Source organism: Myxine glutinosa, chromosome 14 (genome assembly GCF_964187855.1).
Source record: "Myxine glutinosa chromosome 14, kmMyxGlut1.1, whole genome shotgun sequence".
NCBI lineage: Eukaryota > Metazoa > Chordata > Myxini > Myxiniformes > Myxinidae > Myxine > Myxine glutinosa.
Genome location: NC_136274.1, coordinates 85701665 through 85720559, shown reverse-complemented (window position 1 = coordinate 85720559; position 18895 = coordinate 85701665). Strand labels below are relative to the sequence as shown.

General features: G+C 46.9%; 1 protein-coding gene across 6 annotated transcripts in view; it reads right to left on the bottom strand.

Annotated features, from left to right (window-relative positions):
* The window catches only part of LOC137439984 (histone-lysine N-methyltransferase 2A), a 248494-nt gene that overhangs the window by 105499 nt on the left and 124100 nt on the right, over positions 1 to 18895 (bottom strand). For 4 of the 6 annotated variants that reach the window (XR_013621442.1, XM_068136309.2, XM_068136311.2 and 1 more), the window contains one exon: positions 15702 to 15849. Coding sequence is in view for 5 of the 6 variants with exons in the window: in XM_068136309.2 (XP_067992410.2) it covers positions 15702 to 15849 (148 nt within the window). In the remaining variant the exon portion in view is untranslated. The remainder of the gene's footprint in view (positions 1 to 15701; positions 15850 to 18895) is intronic. The other 2 variants (XM_068136310.2, XM_068136313.2) reach the window with 1 other exon arrangement.

Sequence of the window (18895 nt, the reverse complement as noted above, 5' to 3'; positions counted from 1 at the left end):
TACATACACATACATACATACACAAAATGTAAACATTAATTTCATTTTTTAAATGTCTTTGTTACAGTGTATTAAATGGCATTATATATGTTGTCTTTAAAAAAAAAAAAAAATTGAAATTCGACTAAAAATAACTGTGTACGAGTTTTCTGAAAATCGTCACACCTCCCAGCCGCACTCTGTACATACAGTCAGGTGAAAAAGTAAGTACACCCCATGTAAAGTTTGGACTTTTTCAACATACAGCTATTTGATCTTCATTTCAACAATATTGATAGATAAAGGTTGAGATTGAGAAATCCGCTTCCGGTCCGGTCTGGAGAGGACGCTGGCGTTACTTGTTCGCCACTTCTCCGACTGGGTCATTGTACATAGTCTTCTTTTCTGGTGGTCGTGGCAGCTTTTTGGCCGTTGGGTCTGCCCTCTGCTCGGTCCCGGCTCTGCTCCTGGCTTCGCCTGCCTGGCTCTTCCACTGTTTCCTCAGGCCCGCTCCCGTTGTTTGTGGCCGTTGTTTACGGCTGCGGCTGTTTGCCGCTGCGGCCTTTGTTGTCTTGGCTTGCGGCTGCGGTCGTTTGCCGCTGCGGCCTTTGCTGTCTTGATTAGCGGCTGCGGTCGTTTGCCGCAGGGGCCTTTGCTGTCTTGATTAGCGGCTGCGGTCGTTTGCCGCTGCGGCAAGGCCTACTCGTCCTCCTCAACCTTGCCCTCTTACTCGTCCCTTCGCTCCTGCTTGGCATGGCTCTAAGGTACTCCGCCGCAAGGCTTCTTCTGCTCAATACTCACTCCACCCCACCCCATCATGCATCTCCGCAATCAAATACCACCGACTCCTGCGACGACCCAGATAAATTCATAGAGGCTCCGGTCGTAAGTTTGTTTACTTACTAACAGGTCACTTCATTCCCGCACTCTGGTCGGCTCAGCGCACTCCCACTCATCGTCCCAGCGCACCTGGCCACAGAAACGCACACGATCGCACCTCCTGTCTGCAAACCCTGGCTAAATCACCTGAGTTCATCCCCACCGTACAAACCAACATCAAGCTCACCCTGTTCAATACCCGGTCCCTCAACAACAAAAGCCTCATCCAGAACGACTACATTCTGGAAAATAAAATGGACTTTCTCTGTCTCACTGAAACCTGGCAACAACCACTGGACTACTTCTCACTCAACCTCACTACACCCAATGGATATTCTTACATCAAAAAACCACGCTCGGAGGGCCGAGGTGGTGGAATTGCCGTAATTCACCGACAGGACATCAAGACCAACCTCATCTCCATCTCATCTGCTCCATCATTTGAACACCTGGCTTTTAAACTCTCTGGTCACACGCAGTCAGTCATGGCTGTCGTCTACCGCCCTCCCAAACCACACCCATCATTCCTGTCTGACTTCTCCTACTTTCTGACCCAGCTATGTTCCCTCTCCCCCTCAATCCTCCTCCTTGGTGATTTCAATATCCACATGGACTCCACTGACTCCACAATAACCACCGACTTCACTGATTTACTCACCTGCATTAACCTCACTCAACATGTCAACTTTCCTACCCATAACCGTGGGCACATTCTGGACCTTGTCTGCTCCACTGGATTGATTTTGCACCATCTCTCTGGCTCCGACCTCACCCTCTCTGACCACTTAGCCATCACGATGACCATCAACATCCCAACCCCAGCACCAATGCATTATCGCACTATCAACTTCCGTAAGCTAAACGCTCTTTCACTTGCCTCATTCTCATCCACCCTCTCTGAAAAAATGTCCACTTCTCCCTTCGTTGACCTCCACACCCCTTCTGACCTCACTGACTACTACAACCACACTCTCTCCTCCTGCCTTGACCAGCTTGTGCCTATAAAAACCAAAACAGTTTCTTTCACCCATTCTGCTCCCTGGTTTACCCCTGAACTCCGCCTGATGAAAACTCGTGCTCGCCAACTTGAAAGACAATAAAACAGGTCTCACAATTCACTCCCAAGCCTACAAGGACCACCTACAGCACAACAAAGATGCCCTCTCCCGCGCCCGCTCCGCTTACTACTCTCAAATTATCCACTCTGGCTCTGGAAACCCAAAAGCACTCTTCTCTACAATAAACAAACTCCTCAGCCCCCTGGACACCACCACCCAGTCATTCACAGTAGACAACTGCATCTCCTTCCTTTCATTCTTCCAAAGCAAAATTGACAACATCTATAGCAGCTTAACCACCGCCGCACCTGCTCCCCCTCAAACCACCTGCCCCCCCCCCCTTATCCTGCCAACCCCTGTCTCAGTTCTCCCCAGTCTCCCCTACTGACCTCTCTGAACTCCTCATAGGAATGAAAACTGCCACCTGCACTCTTGACCCCATCCCCTCCAGCTTTGTCAAGGCCTCCCTTCCTGCTCTCTCTCCACTTATCACTGCAACAATAAACTCCTCCCTGTCTACAGACATCGTCCCACCATCCCTCAAAATTGCTGCTGTTACCCCCATTCTGAAAAAACCTGGACTCAACCCTGACACCCTAAACAACTTCAGACCCATCTCCAACCTACCCTATCTGTCAAAAGTTTTGGAACGCGCTGTAGCCACTCGACTCAAACATCACCTCTCTGCCAATAACCTGTATGAAACATTCCAATCCGGATTCCGCTCCAACCACAGTACTGAAACTGCTCTCCTCAAAATCACCAACGACCTTCTCCTCTCCTCTGACGCCGGCAACCTCAACATTCTCATCCTCCTCGACCTCAGCGCCGCCTTTGACACCATCAATCACACCATCCTCCTCACCCGACTTGAAACCACGTTTAACATTACCGGCACTGCCCTCTCTTGGATCAAATCATACCTCTCTGACAGACGCCAGTTCATCTCCATCAATAACTGCAAATCCCCCACTGCTCCCCTCCCCCAAGGTGTCCCCCAAGGTTCAGTTCTTGGCCCCCTCCTCTTCAGCCTGTACCTGTCCCCCCTTGGTCACTTAATCCGCCGTCATGGTCTCCAATTCCACTGCTTCGCCGATGACATCCAGCTTTTCATCTCCACCAAGTCCATCTCCACCGCCACCCACTCTATCCTGACAAACTGCATCACTGAATTAAAATCCTGGCTTCAAATCAACTTCCTCAAACTTAACTATGATAAATCTGAAATAATCATCATCGGCCCAAAAACGCTCACAAATCCACCCATAACTTTGACCTCAACATCGACGGTTTCCCAGTATCCACCTCCCCTCACATCCGGAATCTTGGCATCATCTTTGATCCAACCCTCTCCTTCGACAAATACACTAAACAAATCACAAAGACAGCCTTCTTTCACCTGAAAAACATCGCCCGTCTCCGTCCATCCCTCTCTACCACGGCTGCAGAAACCCTCATCCACGCCTTCATCACCTCCCGTCTTGACTACTGCAACAGCCTCCTCTTTGGTTCGCCCTCAATAATCTAGATATATATAAAACACAGTTTGTGTGTGTGTAATGTTACCGATAGACTCCTAAACGGAGAGGCTCACGGACATGATATTTGGCACAGACATGGCCATTGAGCCTGGGAAGGACATGGCCGACCTAAAAATATTTGACGAGATCCATATTTTTTATTCATATTTACCTCAGCGCATTTCAGCGAGGAATATTATACACGGAATCTGAGCGGTGGCAGAGCAGCGGGCTGATTCGCTCAGAGCGATCACGTGATGTTCCATCCCCGCCGCCAGACCATTGAACATAAAACACAGTTTTGTGTGTGTGTAATGTTGTAATGTGTGTAATGTACGGGCCTCCCTTCCCCCGCCCGGCAACGCCGGTACTGGAGGGCGTCACAGGATCGGTGATTCTCCAAAATCCGCTTCGTGCTGTCGCGAAGATGCAGGACGATGTCGCGATTGTTGTGCTGCTCTCCGACCATGAGAACTGCAACGTCATTGTTGACTGGCCCTCCCCTTCCCTCCCCCTTCCCCCTCTCCCTCCACCCTCTCCCCCCTTCCCCTTCCCCCTTCACTCCCCCCACCCCTCCCTCCTCCCCTACCCCTCCCCCCTCCCACCCTCTCCTCCACCCCTCCCCCTCTTCTCCCCTCCCCCCCTCTTCTCCCCTCCCCCCCCTCTCCTCCCCTCCCCCCCCATCCCCCGCCCCTCCCCGCCCGGCAATGCCGGGTACTTCTGCTAGTCACCAATAAACTCCAATACATTCAGAACTCCGCTGCCCGTCTACTCACCCATTCCCGGACCCGTGACCACATCACCCCCGTCCTTTACAAGCTTCACTGGCTCCCCATCCCCCAGAGAATCCAGTACAAACTCCTCCTCTTGACCTACAAAGCCCTCCATAACCTGGCCCCATCCTACCTGACTGACCTCCTCTCCAGACACACTCCCCACCCACAACCTCCGCTCTGCTGGTACCAACCTCCTGACCCCCCCCCCCCCCCCCCCCCATGCGGACCAAATTCAGATCCTGGGGGGACAGGGCCTTCTCCATCGCTGCTCCCACCCTCTGGAACTCACTACCTCACACCATCAGAGACTCCTCCTCACTCACCACATTCAAAACATCACTCAAGACCCACCTGTTCAACACTGCATTCAACATTTAACCCACAGCATTTAACCCCTGACTATCTCTTCTCCTTCTCCTTCTCCTTCCTTTTGCTTTGATTATTTACCTATTGATTTTTGTCTTTTTGCACTTGTTTTTTTGTACTGTCAAAGCGCCTTTGGGCTTCTTGAAAAGCGCTTTATAAAATAAATGTATTATTATTATTATTATTAAAGGTGATATAATATAACAAATATCATGAAACATTTACATTTTGTAGTCCATTGTATAATTTAAATAAACATAAATGCAAATTTCACATGTGGAAAAAGTAAGTACACACCTTTTTTTTTTTTTTTTTGTTGTTGTTGTTGTTGTATACAAGATCGAGGCTCGTGAAAGAGCGAACATTAATCACACAGAAAGACAAACCGACACATAAAACATATAACATCGGGAGCGGTAGACAAGATGGGGAGAGAGGGGGAAGGACACAAACACAACATTTGAGAGCAGGGACCGAGACATGGAGACATCGAGAGATCTGAGAGAGGGCGAGGGCTTTGGGGGGGGGGGGGCATGGGAATGGGGCGGTGGGAGAGGTATAAAACATATGGACACTGCCAGGACTTCCAGGAAAGAAGTTGGAATTTCAAACAAGGTGGATCTGGGGTGAATTAGCGGGGGTAGAAAAGATCAAGGTTTTGGATGGGGGAAGATAAGAGATGGTGGTGAACAGCTGTTTTAAAGACCTGGAGGGAGGAGTGGGATTGAAGGGAGTGAGGGAGTTTGTTCCAGAGGCAGGAGAAAAGAGGAATGAAAGAGTGAAGGTGAGCAGAGAGCCGAGATTTCGGCAGTTTAACCATCAGAGGGTTGCTGGCAGATCTTGTGCGACCTGTAGGAATATTTGGGGGACAGAGCACAGAGAGAGCTGGGGGGGGGGGGGCAAGGCAGGAGAGGAGTCGGTAGAAGACGGAAAGACCACCTACCTGCCTGCGGTGAGTGAGTGAAAGGCCCTCAGAGATAGCTTCATCGCGGGAGATTCCAATAATTCTGAAAGCTTTGGTTTCAACAGCGTGAAGCCGAGCTAGGTGTGAGGCAGGAGCACCGGCCCATAGGGGAGAACAGTATTCCATTGAGCTGCGGATGAAAGCCTTGTATGTGGTGAGGAGCTCAGGTGTGCCGAGGAAGGACTTCGCACGACGGAGGATGCCCAGTCGGCGACTGGCTTTGGAGGCCAGCTTGGAAATGTGGTTTTCCCAAGAAAGATCATGGCAGATAGTGAGACCCAAAATCTTGAGCGACAGAACTTCTTGGAGAGGATTGTTGAGAAAGTAGATGGGAGGGTTGTCCAGTCGATCTTTTCGGAGAGACATAGTAAGAGTGTGAGATTTGTCAGGATTGAAAGACATGTTCCACTTGTTTGACCAGTCTGTGATTTTGTCCAGGTCTTCAGAGAGTGAGGAGGCAGCAGACTGCCGATCTGAGGGAAGAGGAATGGAGCGGCAGAGAGTGGAGTCATCAGCAAAGAGATAGAGAGGATTTTCGAGAGAGTCAGAGAGATCATTGATGAAGACCAGAAAAAGCACGGGGCCCAGAACACTGCCTTGGGGAACTCCAGCCTGAACAGGAAGAGGAGATGAGAGAAACCCATTCAGGGCCACACGTTGACGACGACTAGAGAGGAAGTCCGCCAGCCATGCGTGGAGATTTCCATGGATACCAAAGGAGGAGAGTTTGGTGAGCAGAGCGGGGTGCCAGACCGTGTCGAAGGCACGTGATATGTCGAGGGAGACAGCTCTAATTTCCTGTTTGGCATTGAGGACCTCCATCCATTGTTGAGACAGCAGAAGCAGCATGTCCAGAGTAGAGTGACCTGGTCTGAAACCAAATTGATGATCAGAGATCAAGCCATTGGAGAAGAGGAAAGATTTCATATCCGAAGCAATGATGGATTCCATGACTTTGCTGATAATTGGGAGAAGGCTGATTGGTCTGTAGTTGCTAGGATCTGTTTTTGCACCTTTTTTGTGCAAAGCGGTGATGTTGGCTGATTTCCAAGCAGATGGCAGTTGACCTTGAGCAAAAGAGAGGGTGAAGAGAACAGAGAGAGGGTGAGATAGAGCAGCAGAGCAGGATTTTAGGACCCGTGGGCTGATGCCGTCGGGTCCAGTTGCAGAATCAGAGTCGAGGGTTGATAGAAACTTTTCCACCTTGTCAGGAGGAAAGGACATGGAGTCCAGGAGCAGCAGGGTACGACTGGGTATGGTGGGTACAGAGAGGGATGGGTTTGGGACACAAGATTTAGAGGCAAACACAGAGTTGAGGCATTCAGCTTTTTCACGTGCGGAGTCAGCTGTGTAGCCGTTTGAGGTAAGGGAGGGGATGGAGGGGGAACAAACACCAGAAACGGATTTGACCAGACGCCACCAGGATTTGGAAGAGGGAGACAGATAAGAGAGTTCGGTCTTGAGAACGGAGAGATATTGTTTCCTGGCTCTCCTGAGGGTGGACACACACTTGTTTCGGGCTTTGTGAAAGGAAATGAGATTTCCTTCCGTTGGATTTGCTTTCCAGGAGACGAAGGCAAGTTGTTTCTGGGCAACAGCCTCACCACAAGATTCCGTGTACCATGGACGGGAGGAAGGGTATGACAACTGAAGACGAGATGGGATAAATCTGTGCATGAGAGAGAGCAATTTACTTTGGAAGAATTCCCAGGATGAGTTGATGTCAGAGGTGGTAGAGATGGGAGACCAGTCCAGATGATTGATGGCTGCTTGAAGACCGTGCCAGTTGGCCTGAGTGAAATGCCAGACTCGTCGACGCTGAGCAGGCTCCCTGAGGATGGTCAGAGAGATGTCCACTTTAACAAGGACATGATCAGATGATCCGATCGGAGCAGAAGAAGAGCAGCAGACATTTTCAGGGAAGTTAGTCATAACCAAGTCCAGAAGAGAAGATGTTCCGTTGACTGAGATCCGGGTCGGGAAATTGACAGATTGTGTCAGTCCCAGTGAGTCACAGAAGTCCTTTGCTGAAGAGCCATGGCTGGTGAGAGAGGTACCCACACCCAGCCAACTGGCATGGTGACAATTGAAATCACCACATATGAGGAAGAGAGAGTTGGGATGAGTAGATAGAAGTTGGTCCATATCATCAGACAGCGAGATGTAGATGGAGTCATCACTGTTTGGTGGACGGTACAACACACATATGAACAAGAGGTGGGAGCGAAGGGGAAGCCGTAGCCAGAGGTATTCCTGGGGGTGAGGTGGAGAGAGTGCAGTGCAGGGCGAGTGAGGAAGAGAGTTTTTGATAAAGATAGCAACCCCGCCTCCAGGACGAGGCTCAGGTCTATCATACCGGAGGAGGGAGTAGCCCGGGAGAGATACTATGGAATCAGAGACATCATAAAGGAGGAAAGTTTCTGTTAAGCAGATCACGTCTGGTTTGACAGAAGCAACCTGTATGGAGAGATCAGTTAAGTAGGTCAGTTAAGATCGAGCCAAGGAGAGACCCTTGGCTCGAATACGTGGTATTGCCCCCTTTGGCAGAAACAACCTCAAGTAGGCGTTTCTTATAACTATCTACCAGTCTCTGACATCGACTGGGAGAAATTTTTGCCCACTCCTCCATGCAGAATTCTTTCAGCTGTGCGATGTTTGAGGGGTTTTTGCATGCACAGCTCGTTTCAAATCCCCCGACAACATCACGATGGGATTTAGATCCGGGCTTTGACTTGGCCATTCCAGAACCCTCCATTTCTTTCTTTTCAGCCATTCCTTGGTGGATTTACTGGTATGTTTAGGGTCATTGTTATGTTGCAAGGTACACCTTCGGTTGAGCTTCAACTTTCCGACAGATGGCCTCACATTATCCTCAAGCACCCTCTGGTACAATGAAGAATTCATAGTGGATTATATGATGGTGAGCTGCCCAGGCCCTGATGCAGCAAAGCTGCCCCAAACCATAATATTTCCACCACCATGCTTTACAGTTGGTATCAGGTTCTTGTGGTCAAATGCTGTCTTTGGTTTTCGCCAAGCATGTCTTCTGGTACTGTGGCCAAATAGCTCTACCTTTGTCTCATCTGTCCAGAGCACATTGTTCCAGAAGTGCTGGTCTTTGCCAAGGTGTTCATTGGCAAACTTTAGTCTTGCCCTGATGTTTTTTCTGGACAGCAAAGGTTTCCTCCTGGCACACCTCCCATGTAGATAAAATTTGTGCAGCCTCTTTCTAATGGTAGACTCGTGCACTTTGACATCAACAGTGCCAAGAGCTACCTGTAGGTCCCATGATGACATTCTGGGGTTCTTAGAGCCTTCTTTCAGCATCTAGAGGTCTGCTCTCGGGCTGAACTTGCTGGGGTGGCCTGGCCTGAACAAGTTGGCAGTTGCTTGGAATCTTCTCCACTTGTAGATGATCTTCCAGACAGTCGAATGATTGATTTCAAATTGTTTGGAGATCTTTTTAAATCCCTTCTCAGACTCGTAGGCATCTATAACCTTCTTTCTGAAGGCCTCAGAGAGCTCTTTTGATCTAGGCATGGTGACGCCGCACACTTCAACAACAAAGAGCAAACCAAACTAAATGTCTGAGGTTTAAATAAGACAGGTTCCTCCAAGATCCTCTCTAACGATGTTCTAATCATTTGCACCTGAGCTGGTGCACCTGATTCTAATTTTAGGTGTTTGAAGTAGTGATAAATGTAGGGGTGTACTTACTTTTTCCACATGCGAAATTTGCATTCATGTTTATTTAAATTATACAATGGAATACAAAATGTAAATGTTTCATGATATTTGTTATATTATATCACCTTTATCTATCAATATTGTTGAAATGAAGATCAAATAGCTGTATGTTGAAATATGTTGAAAAAGTCAAAACTTTACATGGGGTGTACTTACTTTTTCACGTGACTGTATATATCTGCTTGATCGTGGGAAAATCTGACCCGAATTTCGGTTGTGGCTGATATTCCTGTGGTATACTGGTTCTCAAAAAGTGGATGTGCTCGTGAAAATTGGATATCATAATCGAAATCTACAGGTTCATGTTGGTTGGAATCACCTCAACATATACGAGAACCATAAAACTTTTAAAATTTTGTTGACCAGTGTTATTCAAGACGATATAAAATACTTCAAAGAAGTAAGAAAAAAAAAAAAAATTCAACCCAGATGGGACTCAAACCTGCACTCCATAGCTTGGGATTCTGATGTCTTGTCCATTCGGCCATTAATACGGCACATTGGATTTGGGTAGTAACATTTTGAAGAGTTTTTTTTTTTTTGTACACAAAATCGAGGCTTGTGAAAGAGCTAACATTGATCACAAAAACAAATCAAAGAGACAAACGAACAAAGTATATAAAAAGGGGAGCGGTTAACAAGATGGGGAGAGAAGGGGAAGCACATAAACACAACATTTGAGGGCAGGGACATCGGGATGTGTGGGAGGGAGAGGTATTGGGGGAAGGCGGCGTGGGAAGGGGGGGGGGGGGGTGGGAGAAGTACAAACACCAGCACACTAAGGACTTCCAGGAAAGAAGTTGGTATTTCAAAAAAGTGGATTTGGGGTGAAATTAGCGGGGGTAGAAAAGATCAAGGTTTTGGATGGGGGAAGGTAAGATGGTGGTGAACAGCTGTTTTAAAGACCTGGAGGGAGGAGTGGGATTGAAAAGAGTGAGGGAGTTTGTTACAGAGGTGGGAGAAAAGAGGAATGAAGGAGTGAAGGTGAGCAGAGAGTCTTGATTTTGGCAGTTTCACCATAAGAGGGTTGCAGGCAGATCTTGTGCAACCTGTAGGAATATTTGGGGGACAGAGCCCAGAGAGAGCTGGAGGAGGAAGGCTGGAGAGGAGTCGGTAGAAGACAGAAAGACCACCAACCTGCCTGCGGTGAGTAAGTGAAAGGCCCTCGGAGGTAGCTTCATCGCGGGAGATTCCAATGATTCTGAACGCTTTGGTTTCAACAGCGTGAAGACGAGCTAGGTGTGAGGCAGAAGCACCAGCCCAGAGGGGGGAACAGTATTCCATTGAGCTGCGGATGAAAGCCTTATAAGTGGTGAGGAGCCGAGGTGTGCCCAGAAAGGACTTCGCATGGCGGAGGATGCCCAGTAGGCGACTGGCTTTGGAGACCAGCTTGGAAATGTGGTTTTCCCAGGTAGTAAGGGCATTTTATGAGATATTTCACAAATCTGTTAACTAAATTGTTACCAAAAAATTTCTTCACCAATATGTTTGTAAGGGTGTGTAATAACATGTGTTAAAATGTTGAAGTTCAACTCCCGTGGGAAACCCAGAAAAAAAGCTGTTGAATTCGGGTACCGAAAAATTATTTTCGAGAATTTTTATTTTTTTTAATCGGCCCTTAAGTAACTTATGAGGAGTCAAATAAGGGTTTTTCATGATTCTGAGTTGATTGTTAACATTTATATTTTCACTTTTACATTTACACACAAAGTAGCTTTTATTTCACATACATATATAATACTCAAGAGTTATTTCTCATTCACAATGTCAGAAGTTTCAACAGTCATTGTCTATGTCTTCTTCAGACTCGACAACATCATGACTGCAGTCATGGTCGACGAAAATTTTCTTAGTGATGACAGGGCTTTTATCTTTGACTTGACATCCATGGTCGACGTCACTGACTGTCCATCCAGCTTGATCTGCATCTCCATCCCAACTTCAGCTGCTCTCTCAGCATTGATTGCGTCATCTCCAGTGCTTGTGAATCCTGTTGAGAAAGACACGAGCAACTCCTTGTCTCTATCGTTGTCGAATGGTTTGATCTCCTCAAACCATTTTAGGACAAGTTCAACTGCCTCTGCATCTCGCTTCATCTGTGTCTTGGCAAGGTCTCTGCGGACTGGAACATGTTTACTGACGTCCTCCTCCATCCGCCGGTTGACATCAGACAGGTGACTGAGGGTGAGCACCCAGCATTTGTGGCCAGAAAAACTGTTTCTCATTCTTCCTCTGCTCAGTCCACCTTGTGACCTGGCTGCCTTCATTAATGTCTGCTCAATGCAAATGTCACACCATGTGCCGGACCACTCATGACTTGAGTAACGGACAACGTGGTTCCCGTGGGCAGTGAGACGTTCTAAGGTGTCTTTGTAAGCAGGCAAAGTTTCTAGTTCCTTCATGAGTTGACAGTACAGCCATGCGCCCTTGGCATACTGATGATGGCCTGCAGCGGCAAAGATGTGAAGCATCTTGGTAACAATGCAGGACAGATGCCCATTGTGGTCTGCAAGTCGCTCGGTTCTGATAAAGACCTTGATCACATCTACCATGTGGTGGTACTCCACCCAGAGTGCAGGTGTTCTTCCTCCTTTTGCGAGTCGTTTGAAGGTTTCTTCAAACCTTTGCTCAAACACTGGCACTACTGGGTCTGAGTGTCTGGCTCCCATCTTCCCATCAGCCACCTTCTCCATGAAGGTCTTCATGTCACCACGCTCCTCCTCAGTGAAGGCAAGTTTCATGATGTGTTGATAGATGGCTGCATCGATGAGGAGGTGAACACGGATTGCCTTGTCAAAACATCCTCCATCCATGATGTGGTTGGCTGTCGTACTTCCAGGATAGATCAACTGGATCACATCTAGTAGTCCAGAATCTTCCATGATGTTACCCATTGATCCAAGATAAGACTTCAGCAGGTGAAAACCACCCAACCTTGGAATGACGGGTAGATTTGCCTGCTTTATTATAATCACAGCCTTCAGCCAAATCGGAAGATCACCGTGCTGTCTTCAGCAAGCTTGCCTTCAGTGTATCTGCAGTCAAATTATCTGGCACTCTGTATTTCTTTCTAGCTTGTGCTGGATTATTTTTGTAGAGCTGGGCTGGTTGGTTGCAAAGAATGCATACATCCTTATACAGGAGGTCAACTGACTGTGGTCTTCTAGAACTGCAGCCAGTTGATGAACTGAACTCACAAGTAGTGCGTCTTCTCTTCAACTTTGATGACTCTTTCTCTGCCTTTGATGCTTGAGCTGACTTCTTGGTGGTTGCAACAAAGTTGTTGTACAGATCATTTTTACACTTCTGGTGGTACCTCAGTTTTCCTTCCTTTTGAGCCTCCTTCATACGTTCCACAACAGTAACATTTTCGACAGTTTCTGCTTGTTTCAATAAAGTTGAGTATCCCTTTGGAGTTGCCTGTATGAGCCTTTCAGCTGGTGTATCCGAGCGTGCACAGATGAAGCAATTGAGCACAGGTGGAGTAACGTCTTCATCCATATTGCTAGACTCCATGTCCTGCAAAGTAGAAAATGAGATATCTTTAGAAATTATTTTTCCACAAAGGAGTGTCTGTGGTGAAATATAAATGTTAACAATCAACTCAGAATCATGAAAAACCCTTATTTGACCCCTCATAAGTTACTTAAGGGCCGATTTAAAAAAAAAAAATTCTCGAAAATAATTTTTTGGTACCCGAATTCAACAGCTTTTTTTCTGGGTTTCCCACGGGAGTTGACCTTCAACATTTTAACACATGTTATTACACACCTTTACAAACATATTGGTGAAGAAATTTTTTGGTAACAATTTAGTTAACAGATTTTCATATGTTTCCCTTACTAAGGAAAGATCATGGCAGATAGTGAGACCCAAAAGCTTGAGTGATAGAACTTCTGAGAGGATTGTTGAGAAAGTAGATGGGAGGGTTGTCCAGTCGGTCTTTTCGGAGAGACATCGTAAGTGTGTGAGATTTGTCAGGATTGAAAGACATGTTCCAGTTGTTTGACCAGTCTGTAATTTTGTCCTGGTCTGCAGAGAGTGAGGAGGCTGCAGACTGCCGATCTGAGAGATGAGGAATGGAGCGGCAGATAGTGGAGTCATCAGCAAAGAGATAGAGAGGATTTTCCAGAGAGTCGGAGAGATCATTGATGAAGACCAGAAAAAGCACAGGGCCCAGAACACTGCCTTGGGGAACTCCAGCCAGAACAGGAAGGGGAGATGAGAGAAATCCATTCAGGGTCACACGTTGACTACGACCAGAGAGGAAGTCTGCAAGCCATGCGTGGAGGTTTCCATGGATACCATAGGAGGAGAGTTTGGTGCGCAGAGCTGGGTGCCAGACCGTATCGAAGGCACGTGATATGTCAAGGGAGACAGCTCTGATTTCCTGCTTGGCATTGAGGACCTCCATCCATTGTTAAGACAGCAGAAGCAGCATGTCCAGAGTAGAGTGGTGTGCTCTGAATCCAAATTGATGATCAGAGATCAAGCCATTGGAGAAGAGGAAATGACGGTCCTTTGCCCCATATTAACAAAAGGTGTGAGCGGAAGGGAAGCCGTAACCAGACGTATGCCTGGGGGTGTGTTGAAGTGAGGGCAGTGCTGGGAGAGTGAAGAATAGAGATTTTCATGAAGAGAGCAAGTCTTCCACCTGGACGAGGCTCAGGTCTAACATATCAGAGGAGGGAGTATCTAGGGAGAGATATATTAAGGAATCGGAGACGTCTTGAAGGGGGAAAGTTTATGTTAAGCAGATCAATTCTGGTTTGTCAAAAGCAACCTGAATGGAGAGATCAATCAGGTTTGAGCGATGGCTTTGGATGTTTGAGGTCCATGCCATTAAGGAAGAGGAAGCATCGGATACAGAAGAGGGGAAGGGATCGGGAGGGTAAAATGTGTGTGGTCGGGATAGCTGTTGACAGTGTGTCAGACGACGGTCCTTTCGGAGATGTCGGGTGAGTGTGTGGGATTTGTCGGGGTTGAAAGGTATATTCCAAGTGTTGGACCAGCTCCTGATTTTATACAGGTCTACAGAGAGGGAAGAGGTTACTGCCTTGTCTGTCTGAAGGATGAGAGTTGACATGTAGAGGGTGGAATAATCAGCAAATACATGAAAAAAAATATTTTTTTTTTGCTGACCGAACACTCACAGCTGTAATTGCTGTCAAAGAACCAAGAGACCCCAAATAACGAAAAAAGACCCAAAAGATCCAAAAAGACCCAGATGACTCCAAAGACACAGATGCCCCAAAAGACCAGGAAGACACAAAATATTCCAAAGATCCAAAAGACCCAGAGAACCCAAAAGACCCTTAAAGAGCCTAAAGACCCTGAAGACCCCAAATACCCTTAAAGACTAAGAGGACCAAAGGACCCCAAAGACCCAAAATATCCTGAAGACCCAAAATACCCTGAAGACCCAAAAGACCAAAAATACCCTGAAGACACAAAATAACCAAAAACGACCCCAGTGACCTTTAAAGACCCAAAATACCCTGAAGACCCAAAAGACCCTTAAATACTCAGATGACCCAAAATACCCAGAAGACCCAACAGACCCACTCCCTCTGGGAGTGAAATATCATTTCAAGACTCGCTCCCTCTGGGAGTGCAATATCATTTCAATACCCACTCCCTCGGAGTGAAATATCATTTGAATACCCACTCCCTCTGGGAGTGAAATATCATTTGAATACCTACTCCCTCTGGGAGTGAAATATCATTTGAATACCCACTTCCTCTGGGAGTGAAATATAATTTCAATACTGAATTCCCAAAATAACCCAAAGACCCAAAATAAATCTAAAAGCCCCAAAATACCCTGGAGACCCAGAGGACCCAGAGGACCCAAAAGACCTGAATATCGTTAAAGACGCTGAAGACCCTAATATTACCAGTATTAAGACTATGAGGTATTCTTCTAGTTTCTTTCCCCACATGCCATCACTCTGTAACAGTTTACCTGCATCCTGCTTTCCCCTCTATCCCAACCTACCTCAATTCAAGAGGAATGTCAATAGATTCCTCCTTTCTGTCTAATGTCTAATATCGATACTTTCCTTTGTGTAGCTCCACCTGGAGTGGCATTAAAGGCTTTGTGGTGGGTGAAATCTCATAAAATAAATAAATAAATAAAAAACGACAAAATAAATTTGTATAAAACAATGTTTGTGTTGTGATTGGAGTTAATCATGGGAACACAGCAACTCAAGTTCAGTCAGGTCATTATCCTCAGTTAAAACAAGCCCGTGCCTCTGCGGTGATGACGTGTGATGAGGTCAGCGTAGCGAGCCAAGCCGATCCACACTAGTAATTTCAAAAGACACTGCCATGCCAGTGTGTGCACTGTAACAAGTGATCACGTGGGACAATGTCATCATCCGACCAAACAGTCTGAGCATTTCCGCACCAAGGATTAATGAAGTCAAAGTTCCTTTACCGATGGCGATGGAGATGGAGTGTGGCTCCAATCCGGTAATGAACTTCCGACGAAGGGAAAGTCGATCAGGGTCAACAAATACCCTGCGATTCACAGCAAACCCTTCTGCAACTACCTCCTGCACAAAATAACCACAGGCATAAAAACGTGCATTTCATCGCAAGACCTCTTCACATTACTTCCTGTACAACACATTCAATAATAATTGCATCGTGATGCAACTCCAAGGATTGTAGAAACAAAATATATATTTCTTATGAAGACAAAGTCTCGACTCATGCGAGACGAAAAATAATAGAAGGCAACATACTGACAATAGACCATGAGATAGGGTGCTGACAGTAGACCATTAGATAGGGTGCTGACAGTAGACCATTAGATAGGGTGCTGACAGTAGACCATTACATAGGGTGCTGACAGTAGACCATTATATAGGGTGCTGACAGTAGACCATTATATAGGGTGCTGACAGTAGACAATTAGATAGGGTGCTGACAGTAGACCATTAGATAGGGTGCTGACAGTAGACCATTAGATAGGGAACTGACAGTAGACCATTAGATAGGGTGCTGACAGTAGACCATTAGATAGGGTGCTGTCAGTATACCATTAGATAGGGTGCTGACAGTAGACCATTAGATAGGGTGCTGACAGTAGACCATTAGATAGGGTGCTGACAGTAGACCATTAGATAGGGTGCTGACAGTAGACCATTAGATAGGGAACTGACAGTAGACCATTAGATAGGGTGCTGACAGTAGACCATTAGATAGGGTGCTGACAGTAGACCATTAGATAGGGAACTGACAGTAGACCATTAGATAGGGTGCTGACAGTAGACCATTAGATAGGGTGCTGACAGTAGACCATTAGATAGGGAACTGACAGTAGACCATTAGATAGGGTGCTGACAGTAGACCATTAGATAGGGTGCTGACAGTAGACCATTAGATAGGGTGCTGACAGTAGACCATTAGATAGGGAACTGACAGTAGACCATTAGATAGGGTGCTGACAGTAGACCATTAGATAGGGTGCTGACAGTAGACCATTAGATAGGGAACTGACAGTAGACCATTAGATAGGGTGCTGACAGTAGACCATTAGATAGGGTGCTGACAGTAGACCATTAGATATGGAACTGACAGTAGACCATTAGATAGGGTGCTGACAGTAGACCATTAGATAGGGTGCTGACAGTAGACCATTAGATAGGGAACTGACAGTAGACCATTAGATAGGGTGCTGACAGTAGACCATTAGATAGGGTGCTGACAGTAGACCATTAGAGAGGGTGCTGACAGTGGACCATTAGATAGGGAACTGACAGTAGACCATTAGATAGGGTGCTGACAGTAGACCATTAGATAGGGTGCTGACAGTAGACCATTAGATAGGGTGCTGACAGTAGACCATTAGATAGGGTGCTGACAGTAGGCCATTAGATAGGGTGCTGACAGAAGGCCATTAGATAGGGTGCTGACAGTCGACCATTAGATAGGGTGCTGACAGTAGGCCATTAGATAGGGTGCTGACAGTGGACCATTAGATAGGGTGCTGACAGTAGGCCATTAGATAGGGTGCTGACAGTAGGCCATTAGATAGGGTACTGACAGTAGGCCATTAGATAGGGTGCTGACAATAGGCCATTAGATAGGGTGCTGACAGTAGGCCATTAGATAGGGTGCTGACAGTAGGCCATTAGATAGGGTGCTGACAGTAGACCATGAGATAGGGTGCTGACAGTAGACCATTAGATAGGGTGCTGACAGTAGACCATTAGATAGGGTGCTGACAGTAGGCCATTAGATAGGGTGCTGACAGTAGGCCATTAGATAGGGTGCTGACAGTAGGCCATTAGATAGGGTGCTGACAGTAGGCCATTAGATAGGGTGCTGACAGTAGTCCATTAGATAGGGTGCTGACAGTAGGCCATTAGATAGGGTGCTGACAGTAGGCCATTAGATAGGGTGCTGACAGTAGGCCATTAGATAGGGTGCTGACAGTGGACCATTAGATAGGGTGCTGACAGTAGGCCATTAGATAGGGTGCTGACAGTAGACCATTAGAGAGGGTGCTGACAGTAGGCCATTCGATAGGGTGCTGACAGTAGACCATTAGATAGGGAACTGACAGTAGACCATTAGATAGGGTGCTGACAGTAGACCATTAGATAGGGTGCTGACAGTAGGCCATTAGATAGGGTGCTGACAGTAGGCCATTAGATAGGGTGCTGACAGTAGGCCATTAGATAGGGTGCTGACAGTGGACCATTAGATAGGGTGCTGACAGTAGGCCATTAGATAGGGTGCTGACAGTAGGCCATTAGAGAGGGTGCTGACAGTAGGCCATTCGATAGGGTGCTGACAGTAGACCATTAGATAGGGAACTGACAGTAGACCATTAGATAGGGTGCTGACAGTAGACCATTAGATAGGGTGCTGACAGTAGACCATTAGATAGGGTGCTGACAGTAGACCATTAGATAGGGTGCTGACAGTAGACCATTAGATAGGGAACTGACAGTAGACCATTAGATAGGGTGCTGACAGTAGACCATTAGATAGGGTGCTAACAGTAGACCATTAGATAGGGAACTGACAGTAGACCATTAGATAGGGTGCTGACAGTAGACCATTAGATAGGGTGCTGACAGTAGACCATTAGATATGGAACTGACAGTAGACCATTAGATAGGGTGCTGACAGTAGACCATTAGATAGGGTGCTGACAGTAGACCATTAGATAGGGAACTGACAGTAGACCATTAGATAGGGTGCTGACAGTATACCATTAGATAGGGTGCTGACAGTAGACCATTAAATAGGGTGCTGACAGTGGACCATTAGATAGGGAACTGACAGTAGACCATTAGATAGGGTGCTGACAGTAGACCATTAGATAGGGTGCTGACAGTAGACCATTAGATAGGGTGCTGACAGTAGGCCATTAGATAGGGTGCTGACAGTAGGCCATTAGATAGGGTGCTGACAGTAGGCCATTAGATAGGGTGCTGACAGTCGACCATTAGATAGGGTGCTGACAGTAGGCCATTAGATAGGGTGCTGACAGTGGACCATTAGATAGGGTGCTGACAGTAGGCCATTAGATAGGGTGCTGACAGTCGGCCATTAGATAAGGTACTGACAGTAGGCCATTAGATA